The 12,353-nt window shown below is 43.3% G+C and overlaps 1 protein-coding gene across 1 annotated transcript; it reads left to right on the plus strand.

The window, feature by feature from the left end:
- The first annotated feature begins 521 nt into the window (after window positions 1-521).
- Window positions 522-8,135, plus strand: LOC125635006 (nuclear receptor subfamily 0 group B member 2-like). The gene is made up of 2 exons (XM_048846319.2): window positions 522-1,174; window positions 7,720-8,135. The coding sequence occupies exons 1-2, from the start codon at window positions 604-606 to the stop codon at window positions 7,971-7,973; spliced, it is 825 nt and encodes a 274-aa protein (XP_048702276.1). The 5' UTR covers window positions 522-603; the 3' UTR covers window positions 7,974-8,135.
- Window positions 8,136-12,353: the final 4,218 nt, after the last annotated feature.

The raw sequence follows: 12,353 nt of genomic DNA on the forward strand, positions 1-12,353 counted from the left end.
AACACATTCCCCAACATGGGCATGTTTCCAGTCAGGGAAATGAGGCACAGAGCAGTCCAGTGAGTTGCTCCAACTGATAGACACCTATGTATTTATTTTAACAAAAATTCTTTACTCCATCCTGCTGTGCTATAGCATGTTTTTCTGTTGACCTTCCCCTGAAGGGCAAGCTATATATGATACATAGCCTGCAATTGTAAAAATATCACTATGATTGACAGCATTAGAGTCCTTGGTGTCATGACATGGGGACAGTCACTACAAAATTGCAATGATGCCTGACGGCAAAGAATACCTCTGCTATTGTTGTGTTCCTCAGTCAACCAGCCCTGGCTCTCTCATTCAGATAATTTCAGTCATGCAAGATAGTGGGATTGGTTAAGCCACGCCTTGTTTGGCTGTGAATAAAAACACACTGGAGCAAATAAAGTTCAAGGTAGCTTTACAGCTCAGGGTCACATTTCAGTTCAGCTAAGTGTATAAAAAGCACACAATGCCTAGCTGTTTGGCAGAAAGACTCTCTTGCACTACAGCAGCATAGTTCTGCATATAATATCCTGATGCAGTGAGTGCACTGCTCAGGAAACCCTCAAGGAAGTGGGTATGGCTAGTCAGGCCTCACCTGAGAAGTTTAGAAAATGCCAGTGTGAGACAAGTCATCCCCAGAGCATCCTTTACCAGATTCTTAACAAAGCGCAGGATGAGACCACATGGCATCCCCAGGACTACCATCCTTGCTACTCGATATCAAATGCTGGCTGTCCCTGTGAGGGCAACAGGAAAGTTGTCCTCAGAACTCCAGAAGTCACCTGCATGAGAGCTTCTGAAGTACTCTTAAAGACGATAACTTTTATAAGAAACTTGCCTTCTTTTTATCATTTGCCCCAGGAGGATCAGGCACTTCTAGTTCAACAGTGCTGGGCCCCTCTCTTTGTCTTGGGCCTGGCACAGGAGTGGGTGGATTTTGAACTGAAAGAGCTTTCAGTCCCTAGTTTGTTGAAAAAAATCCTTCTCAATCAGTCTCTGACAGATAGTGACAACGTGGAGAACTCCTCCCTGGGAGCATCATTAGCAGATGTTCAGAAGATGAGGAATTTCCTGGAGAACTTCTGGAATTCAGACATATGTGCAAAAGAATATGCCTATCTGAAAGGAATTATTCTCTTTAACCCTGGTAAGTTCCATGGCAATATTTGTAGACAAATGCACAGCTAAGTGTATGCCTAAAAATATTTTAAAATCTATCTGCAAACAGATGTTTGGATTTTTAAACTGATTTCTGTCATCCTAGCTAACCACTTTCAAAATCAGCATTCAGCAATGTAAGTACCTTTTTTCTGAATTTACTTCTGGTGGTATTTAGGTTTATATATGCTCACCCTGCTACCCTTTGTAAAAACAAATGGCTTTAAAAAAACCCTTTATTAAGAAATTATTAGGTCATATAAACTTACTGTGTCACTTAAAACTCTGATTTCCAGACTTATGGACAGAGATAATATGGCTGCATTAAATATGTGGGAGGGATACATGTGTACAATTTGATATTAGACATATTGTAACTGGACTTCCTAAATACCCAAAATATTTATTAAGAGACAAGGTAGGTGAGGTAATATCTTTTACTGGACCAACTTCAGTTGATGAAAGAGGCAAGCTTTCGAGCGCCACAGAGATCTTTGTGAGGGCTGAAGAAAAGTTGTGTGTCTCACCAACAAAAGTTGGTCTAATAAAAGATATTACCTCACCCACCTTGTGTCTCTCAGATCTTGGGACCAACACGGCTACAACATTGCAAACAATGTAAAATATTTAGTGTTGAGAGTTCATCAACAAATCAGACATTATACATAAGCTGTGGGATCTGAGCATTGTGAGTAAGGGACCTATGAGATTACACTGTGTTGTAAGTTGCATAGCGTTTTTGTTAATATGTTGCGGTTTGAATTTAGCATTTTCTACATCACTGTCTTCACAGCTGGGTCGATGTATAACGATCACTAAGAAAACTCAAAAAAGTTAGGACCTTCTCACTCCTCATGGTTAGGGAGTGAGACAAGTAAAGCTTATCCGTTGCGAAGTGGGTTAGCTACTTCAGAACCACAGAATAAATGAGGCATGAGGGGCCTGATCTGAAGCCCCCTGAAGTAAATGGAATGACTCCTGTTCGCTCCAATGAGCTATGGATCAGGGCCTTGACTCCATCAATAATTACCATTCATGACACAACCATCCACAGTGTGCTCTGTTTGGCGCTACCCGCAGAAGAACACTTGAACATGTCAGCTACAGCAAAATGTCTGTCCATTTAGTGACATTTCTTGCAAGAAGCATTTTAAAAGTGTGTTTTAGAAGCAGCACCGGCTTCACATGTGTTTTCAAGTGGAATTCAAGATGTGGTTTTCACTGTTAAGGTATCTTTAGGGCATCTTATATTGTCTTGTGTATCCTGGGATTGCAGCTACATGAGAAAATTTGAACCAGTGGGATTTTTGCTTGCTTTACTGTGAATAATTTTCAGTTACTGAACTTCTGAAAACAAATCCACATTATGGGAGTGCACAATCATGCTGTGGTTTACAAACTTTAATTCGTTAACACACTTTGCCCCTCTGAAGAAACGATTTGAATGGGGAAACTGAGGCAGAGACAGTAAGCGACTTACTCAAGGTTAAAGTTTCAGAGCCAAAATTAGAATTTAGGAGCCCATGGCTCATATGCCTATGCTCAGCCGACTAGCCTGTTCCTCCTTCCCCAGGCCTATTTCAGTGTAGATTCATTTGTGCAGCTCTCATTTTTGGATTATTATATCAGTAGTTCTCAAGAAAATTCCACTTGCCAAAAGGTATTTAGTACATAAATTCAGCCACCTTTTGCATCGCTGCCTCTGCTTCAGTGCTTGATGCTTGGTCCAATGTTAATGCTCTGCAAGTCTGAGCTGTAATTGTTCGAATTACTACCCTCACTTACTACCATTCAAAGTGCTTACTACCCGTGAGGGGAGGGCTGGGGGATTCCAGGCAGGGTGCTCACTGTTTCTAGAACCTACCAGAGTGCCTCATGTTGCTGAACAGCAACTTCTCTAGCTGATTAAGGAGCAGAGTTTGTCAGGCTTTGAAGTTAATCCTCTCCTTGGCTGCAAGGATGATGGCTGTGACTCCGGTTTTAAGAGCATGCAAGAGCCTGGAAAGGCAAGGCTGAGTGACTCAGTAGCAATGTTCTGCATTGCCATACAGAATACTCAGAGTTGGTACTTATTGGCCCGGAGAGGAACAAATCGCAGTCTGTGGATTGGGCTCAGACAGTATGCTCTGCCCCTTGTGGGAAGGAAAAAGCCTCATATCACTCAATAACGATGCCTCCAACAAACGGCAGGGCTGTGTTGACTCCAAAGGGAAGTCACTTAAGATATCCCTAGCAAGGAGGTTAATGCCTTGGATATACAGCCTTTGCCAGGAGAAAATGTGGGGGGAAAAGAGGGTTAAGAAAATCCTCAAGGCTTCCTGTGGGATGTGGAGAGAGGCTACTATGTAAATTATGGCCCAAATCCAAGGGAGTGGATGGAAAATGCCCCACATATGTGAACAGTGAAGCTAAATTGCTCTCAGTTACTTCTGACAGTGCACTGAGAAACAAACAATGATGAGACTGAAAGAGTGAAAATAGCATTGTTATTACATCAGTGCCAAATGCAATGCTAATGTTAGGACCATGTCAGGGTTTCTGTTATAAATGTCATTTTTCAGTGGTTTATAACTTGGTTGGAGACACTTATACATCAGTGAATCTTCTTGCACACTATCTCAAGCCAAGTAATTTCTTTGTATTAATATTTGTAACGTGAAAACATTGGTTTGTTACATATAAAAAGAGGGAACAAATGAGAAAATGTAGCAAGTTTCAGGAGAAGAATCCATTCTGAGTAAATAAACCTCTTGATATCTTGCTTCCCTATAATAGTTTGGCTTTTGACCTCTGCTGAGAGATTGCAACTCTAGTTACCTAGAAATCTAGGGTGGGTGTAAAATACAGAGAAAGGGAAAAAATGACTACTTTAAACCCTTTGTTTCCAGCTACTCTAGTTGCAGCAAAGCCTCTTCTTCTCTTCCTCCAGCTGCTATGGCCAGAGAGAAGATACCATCTAAAATCTCTGTTTAAAAAAAAATCCACGAAGTTCAGCTATCTGGAGAAAACTCGAGGTTACTAGGCACAACAGTGTAATCTCCAGCACTTTAAATTCTTAACTGTGGGTGGGATGCTCCTCCTTCAGAGCTACGTATACAGGTTACACGTCATGCACTGATCTCCCCATCCATGGGGGATTGGGGTCCACTCTTTTTGTGGCACTCATCATCCTCTGGACCCTGCAGAAGGCACTACTCTATGGGCCTGGGATCTGTGCTGGGAAAAGGGGTGTGGGATGGCCTTGCAGAGGCAAAGGACAGGAATGCTAGGCTGCAGGCCAAAGACAGGGTTAAGGGTATATAGACCACACTGGTCTAGAGTGTGAAGATTCCTTGAGGGGGGGACAAACAGCCTGGAGTTGCACCATTTTCGCTATGGCCCACCCCTTTCTCTCGGGACTCCAGGGAAGGTGCAGTCAAGAGAATTCTACTGAAGCTGCACTGCCAGTGACCAGGGCACATTACCAGAGGCCAAAGCCAGTGTATGAGGTTTCCCCATGGATTGCACTGGGATCCACACAGATCCTTGGGTGCCTTCAGAACTGGGGTCACACTGCATGAACTTCTTTTGAGGAATGGCAAACCCTGCCCCCTGGATGGAATAGTCTGTGAAGAACTAGATTCCTTGGGGAGATTTTCTGTTCACGAACCCCATCCCATGGGATTTGTCTTGGGAGTACAATGGAATCAAATGGACCTCATGGAGTCAGGCAAAGAGAAAATGGCAGCCAAGATGTCTGAAGTTAAAGAATCTATGTTAAAGCAAGCTCAGGGTCTTTTCCTGGGGAATTCTGTCCCTTTTCAGGTTGCCAGAGCCCCAGTCTCTTGGGCTTCAAGGGCTGGACCTCAGAGTTCAGAGAGGCGTGTCACATATTTTAACTTTAAACACCTGCTTAAAGGCGGTGCTGGATTAGACCAGAGTGCTGAGTATCCTGAAGGATGGAGCCCCACTGCATTAAGCAAGATGTATTTATTTAACTTACCTTTTAACAATTTCCCTTTTTTTAATCATAGCTTCATGTAATTAACGTACTTTAATTGTGTGGATAAATGCCTACCTTCTCTGGGGATAGGTGTTCTGCAGCTCATTAATGTAAATAAATAAATTACAGCAAGTGCAAAAAAGGACCTTGTACTTTCACTGTATGACTTGCAGCACTTTATTTAGAAGCATAAAAGAAGGACTCAGTTATTTCTATATACAGATATTCTGCTGTAATTGTCAGACCTTGTGTCTGCCACTGGATTAGCTAAATATAGTAGAATGAGAACCTGTGGTCCTGTTTTATATGATAAAATTGAAAATTAGGAGACCTACAGAATGAATTATATCACTACAGGTCAGTGGAATATTAGATTTATACTGTCAGTCAGCTTTCCTATCTACTGGTTCATTTCATTCAGTAATTTTACTGAAATTTCCATATGGTGACAAGCTAAATAACTCATCTTATTATTTTATGATAACCTCTTTCTTTTATATATGGATTATTTCAAGCTTCACACCATGAATAGTTTTACATGTGGCCACATTAACTGTTTTGTTATATTACTAGTACCAAATTTGATAGCATTTAAAGGCCAAGGGATTCCCCTCACATCTATTGCAGTTTTTGCACTTGATGTAATAGCATTGACTTTGTTGGGTTTAGCATGATCCTGCAAAACAACTGAGTATGATTGAAGTCAATGGGACCACTCCTATACTTAAAGGTAAGCATGTGCCCAAGTGCTTTGTTGGATCAGGGTCTTATACTGGAATAGTTAAGACGAAGATCAGGATCCAAGTGATTATATTAAAGTAGCATGGATGAGATCCTCACTCTTGGTTTCAGCCCCCTTACAGCAGTAAAAGGGCCAGAGTGGTATAAAAGGGTGTTAAAAGCCCCTTAGCTCAGGGGTGGCCAACCTGAGCCTGAGAAGGAGCCAGGATTTACCAATGTACGTTGCCAAAGAGCCACAGTAATACGTCAGCAGCCCTCCATTCGCTCCCCAGCCCCCAAAGCCTCCCGCCCACTGGCAGCCCCACCAATCAGAGCCTCCCCCTCCCTCCCTGCACCTTCCAATCAGCTGTTTCGAGGTGTGCAGGAGGCTCTGGGGCGGGGGGAGAGGGAGGAGCGAGGGCACGGCAGGCTGAGAGACAGGTGTGGACAGGGGTGGAGTGGGGGCAGGGCCTGGGGCAGAGCCAGGGGTTGAGCAATGAGCACCCCCCGGCATATTGGAAAGTTGGCGCCTGTAGCTCCAGCCCTGGAGTCGGTGCCTATACAAGGAGCCGCATCGTAACTTCTGAAGAGCCGCATGTGGCTCCGGAGCCACCGGTTGGCCACCCCTGCCTTAGGTGACTGTGGGAGAATACCTCAGTGCAGGCACTGCAGTTAAACCGCTATAAATCTGCCTTTTGAGAACCCCCTTGCAACCTCTGGCATAGGGAGTGAGCTTGGATGGGGCTGGGGACAGGACAGGTGTGTTGGGGGTGGGTCACAGCATGGAGAGTTGCTGATTCTGGGCAGTACGGTGGCCCACAGAGCAACGCAGGAAGACTGCTATAATTTAGTATTTGTCTATGCATGCTACAGCGGTGTGACTTCTAAAGCACAGGGTCTACAAGGACCAATGTATGCATAACACATTAGTGAGCTTTAGAAACCCCACCCCCATAGTATGTATTACCACACTGTGTGGACAAGCCCTTTGACAGGCCCCCAGGCCTATGCTGGGGCCCTCTCCAGCCTCAGAAGCAGCTAAGGACTGGGAAGACACAAAGATGGTATAAACCAGTGGTTCTCAACCTTTACAGATGACTGTACCCTTTTCAAGAGTTTGATTTGTCTTGCGTACCCCGAAGTAGTTTTTAAGTGAAATGAAACTTACTTACAAAATCAGACATAAAAATGAAAAAATGCCACAGCAGACTATTAGTGAAAAATCACATATTTTCTCATTTTTACCATATAATTATAAAATAAATCAATTGGAATATAAATATTGTACTTGCATTTCAGAGAATAGTATATAGAGCAGTATAAACAAGTCATTGTCTGTATGAAATTTTAGTTTGTACTGGCTTCGCCAGTGCTTTTTATGTAGCCTGTTGTAAAACTACACAAGTATCTAGATGAGCTGATGTACGCCCTGGAAGACCTCTGGGTACCCCCAGCTGAGAGCCACTGGTGTAAACTCACCTTCGCTATCTCTTCCCATGGGCTTTAAGTTCTGTGCTGTCTGTCTTAGAGGTATAGCACAGAATCTGCCTCTATGTGTTTAATCTAAGTCACTTCCCTAATCTTGTCTTTTTTTCTAAAACTCCATTTTTAATATAGTAGTCTGATTGCATTATACTGGGTTTTAAATGCTACACAATGTTTACTAAAGCTACCTAAGCACATTTTCCCATCTTTCTAAAATGAATAAATAAAACGAGATTTTTTAAAAAAAAAGACATAGCTGGAGGGATGGATACAAACCCTTACAGAGGACACATCATAAACTAATTTTACTCAAAAAAGCTTTCCTTGTTTTATTCCTGTTTTTACAGAACTGCCTGGCCTAAGATTTCGTCACTATGTGCAAACCCTGCAGCAGGAAGCCCAGCGCACTCTGATGGAATTTAGTTCAATGATGTACAACAGAAACCTAGGCAGATTTGCTTGGATTCTTGGGCTGCTCGCGAGCCTCAAAGCCATTAATGCAGAGACTATTGCAGAACTCTTCTTCAGACCTATTTTAGGAGAGGTTAACCTAAATGATTTACTTCTAGAAACCCTGTATTTCAAGCAAGACCTACTTTAAAAACAGAACACCTTTTTCTGTTCCTAAATAACAACCACAACAAAGATTTAAGAGGGGGGAAAGTTTTATGGTCAATATGTTAAAGGTAAACATAGATTAAAAATTGACTAATGTAACATTGCTATTTATTTTTTTTGTAAAACTAAATGTAATCATGTAAACTTCAGACTAAAAGAAATTAAATACCAGTTCATAAATCCATATGCCATATCTGGAAGAGATTTGTCCTAAAGTATGAAAGATATTAACATCATCTCCAATCGCTGTAGTTCCAACTGTATTATTTCTAATGTTCATTTTCACAACCACTTAAAAAAAGTTTCAGAGTGGTAGCAGTGTTAGTCTGTATCAGCCAAAACAACGAGGAGACCTTGTGGTACTTTAGAGACTAACAAATTTACTTGGGCATAAGCTTTCGTGGGCTAAAACCCACTTCATCAGATGCATGGAGTGGAACATACAATAGGGAGGTATAAATACACAGCATATGAAAAGATGGGAGTTGCCTTACCAAGTGGGGTGTCAGTGCTAACGAGCCAATTCAATTTAAGTTGGAAGTTGACAAGAAGGAGTGGAAATCACTTTTGTAGTGTTAATGAGGCTAATGTAAACAAGGTGGCCCATTTGAAACAGTTCACAAGAAGGTGTGAGTATTTTGCAAGGGGAAATTAGTTTTTGTAAAAACAATGAGCAGTACTGGTGGCACTTTAGAGACTAACAAATTGATTTAGTTTCTGTAGTGACCCATCCACTCCCAGTCTCTATTCAGGCCTAATCTGATGGTGTCCAGTTTGCAAATTAATTCCAGTTCTGCAGTTTCTTGTTGGAGTCTGTCTTTGAAGGTTTTTTTGTTGAAGAACTGCCACTTTTAAGTCTGGCAGGGTCTGTTGTGACCCCAGATACAGGAATGGATAGCAGGGAGACAGTCTTTACTGTGATCTCAATTCTCCCATTGCTGGTGCCTATGCAGCATGGATGAGTTGGAGGAACTGCCTTGCTTGAATGCAGAGGGGTGAGGAATGGTGGGGAAGAGAGAGAGAGTACAGGGTGGGAGGATAAGAGCCTGGGGTGGTTAGGTGTAGAAGCTGGGAGAGGTGTACAGGGGTAGAAGATGACAAGGGGGAAGGATAGGAATAAGGGGAAAGAAACTCACTCTGGAAACACTGCTTCTAGTCAATTACCACCCAGTGTTCCTGAGTAGCTCAGAGAAGATAGTTCTAGGCCAGCTACAAGTTTGTAATTGAAGGTAATATCTTACCCTTGGCACAGTCTGTATTCAGACCAGGACATCGGATAGAAAAAGCTTTAGATGGATGAACTCCTCCTGTCAGTGGTCTGAGAACAGACATCCACTCTCATCCTCCCATACCTTTCGGTGTTTGGCACCGTTGACCCAGACCATACTTCTGTCCCGTCTGAGAGAAGTGGCAGGGAAATGAACTAAGATGGCTTGACTCCTTCCTGGAGGGACACACGCAGAGTAGTGATGGGAAACTGCATCTCCACCACTAGACCCTTCTACTTGTGGGGTTCCACAGGCAAAATTCTCTCTCCAGTCCTGTTCAGTGTCTTCATGAAGCCACAAAGTGATCTGATAAGATGATATAGACTCAACCACCACTGATATGCATATAACTTACTGCTCTACCTATTCATCACCATATCTGACTCCAACCACTACCAGTTGGCCCACTCTTTGAATGAGATCAACTCGTGGAGAAAGAACAGCTGGTTGAAGCTGAATCCAGGCAAGACAGAGGTGATGCTGGTAGGTAGAAGAGTTTGTGAAGAGTTTGTGGCCATGGTGAAGTCTCCTTTGGCTAAAGGTACATACCAACAATTGATCAAATCAATCTGTGGTTTAGGAGTGATCTTGGATTCCTTGCTGATGCTAAATTCTCACATAAGAGCAGCCATGAGTAACACCTGCTACCATCTCTGGTTTGGCTAGGAGACTCCATCCCATCTTGACAGATGATGACCTGGCCTTGATTATACATGCCTTTGTCACTTCCCATCTGGACTAGAGCAACGCAATATGTCTGGGCATGGAGCCATGAGCCCTTAGGAAACTCCAGTTAGTACAGAATGCTGCAGCATGTCTCCTCAGCAACACAGGCATCTGAACACATCAAACTTGTCCTCTGCTTTCTACACTGGCTTCCCCTAAGTCAAGTTCAAGGTCTTGGTCCTTCTTTTCAATGGACCAGAGCCCGAGATATCTTAAAAATCACCTAACACTCCACAATGAAGACCAGGGTTGACAACTACACTCTTCTACCATAAACGTAAAACTTGGCTGGGCAGAAGACAGAACTTTCTTGAGGGCTCGAGTCAGACTGTGAAAGGCACTCCCACAGGAATTAAGGAACATCATAAACCTGACCACCTTCCACTCTGAGTGCAGCGTGCACTTTTTGACCTGCCTTCTCTAACATAAACACAGAGCAGCACATGCCCTTAAAACAAACATAAAAGAATGCTACCAAACTAAAACACTCTGGTGCGCATGTGATTCTCTCTCTGAGGAGAGAATGACATACCAGGTGAACCACACGTTACTAAAATTAGTCATGTTGTTTAATGAACTACTGGAAGGGGCTCAGATACTGTGGTGATGAGGGCAATATAAGAACCTACATAGAATCAAATAGCATAGAAGGGCAAGAGCCATGGAGTGGGGAGGATATGAGCAGAGGAGGTGGGAGAACTTGGGTAGAATCTGGGGAGGAGGCAGGAGCCTGGGAGAGTTTGACAGGGAATGGAGTGAGGGTGGGAGGAATGAGCAGCAGCCAATGGGATAGAAGCAGGGGGCATATGAGTTGAGAGGGATAGCAGCAGGAGCTTGGTAGAGAAGGGGATAGGGAGAGGGTAAAGTGGACAGACGCAGAATGGTCTGACACCACTAGAGCACACTCCCCTACAAAACTGAATTGAATCTAGGAGTCCTGAGCCTCACATTCTTCAGCTGTCTCTTGTATATTATTTGCTCTGAAACCCACTGTCAAAGTCTGTGTCTCCATCCTCCTCTTCTGGCTGAGCCACACAGAAGCTAATACTACTGCTACTGGCTACTCTGCTAGCTCAGCGGGCAGAGGATGTGGATCTAAAGATCTCAACCCTGCTGGTGGCCTCTCGGGGGGAGTCATGATGATTCCACACAATGACATTTTGTTTTTTCAGTTTTTTCCAAAACATTAGGAAATCACGTAAAATTTGTAAGAGAGTTTTGAGCGCTTGACTTTACAACCTTAAAGTTAGGGAATACCAGAATTAAGGTTGCCTGTGCAATGTTAATTTGGTCCCCTTGTGTGTGTGTGGGTGTGTATACATCAAGATACAGTCTTTAATGACACAATCACATGCTATTTTTTCCCATAGGACTCTTGCCTCATTCAGTGCACAGAAAGGACTATGCTTTGGAAACGAATCAGGATTGTGCAGTGAATGAGGCTGATGAGCCCAGGCTCATTTGTGGCAGAAGTTGGAAAGTGAAGTGGCCAGTTCTTCCTTTTCTGAATATCAACTTGAGACCCTGGAGTCTAATTTGCAGAAGTTTTGAGCACTCACAGCTGCAATTGAGGTCAATGGGAGGCACTGTGCTTTGAACATATAAAATGCTATATAAGAATATCCATACTGGATCAAACCATGGTCCACCTAGCCCAGTATCCTGTCTCACATGGAGGCCAGTGCCAGATGCTTCAGAGGAATAAACAGAACAGGGAATTATTGTGATCCACCCCCTGAAGTCCAGTCCCAGCTTCTGGCAGTCACAGGTTTAGGGACACCCAAAGCATGGGATTGTGACCCTAATCATCTTAGCTAATAGCTGTTGATGGACTTCTCCTCCATGACCTTACTTAGTTCTTTTTTTGAACCCACTTATACTTTTGGCCTTCACAACATCCCCTGGCAATGAGTTCCAGAGGTTGACTGTGCGTTGTGTGAAGAAGTACTGCTTGGTTTGTTTTTAAACCTGCTGCCTATTCATTTAATTGGGTGACCCCTGGGTGACCTGAAGTGCCTAGGATAGCCCACACTGAAAATGCCATGGTCAAGGCTGGCTCCCAAAGGGAGAGCAGATTCTCCCAAAACTGCTGGGTAACACTGTAGTTGGAATCACCAAACAGTCACAAACTGTGCTCCCGATCCCCTCACTGGTTATCAAAAAGCTTTACAATAAAAGTCAGACAGCCCCCTTTATTGCATTCTAGTTCTCTGGCTCTCAATCAGCAAATAGGTCCAGTACGGTGAAGAGTTATTTAAAAGTCTGCTCACTATACAAAATGTTCTTCTGATCGCCAAAGGGCCAGTCACATTACCAGATCAATATTAGTTTGGATCTTACCCAAAAGTACCACGCTGCCAGCCAGTCCT

This window comes from Caretta caretta, chromosome 3 (genome assembly GCF_965140235.1).
Source record: "Caretta caretta isolate rCarCar2 chromosome 3, rCarCar1.hap1, whole genome shotgun sequence".
In the NCBI taxonomy this organism is placed as follows: Eukaryota; Metazoa; Chordata; order Testudines; family Cheloniidae; genus Caretta; species Caretta caretta.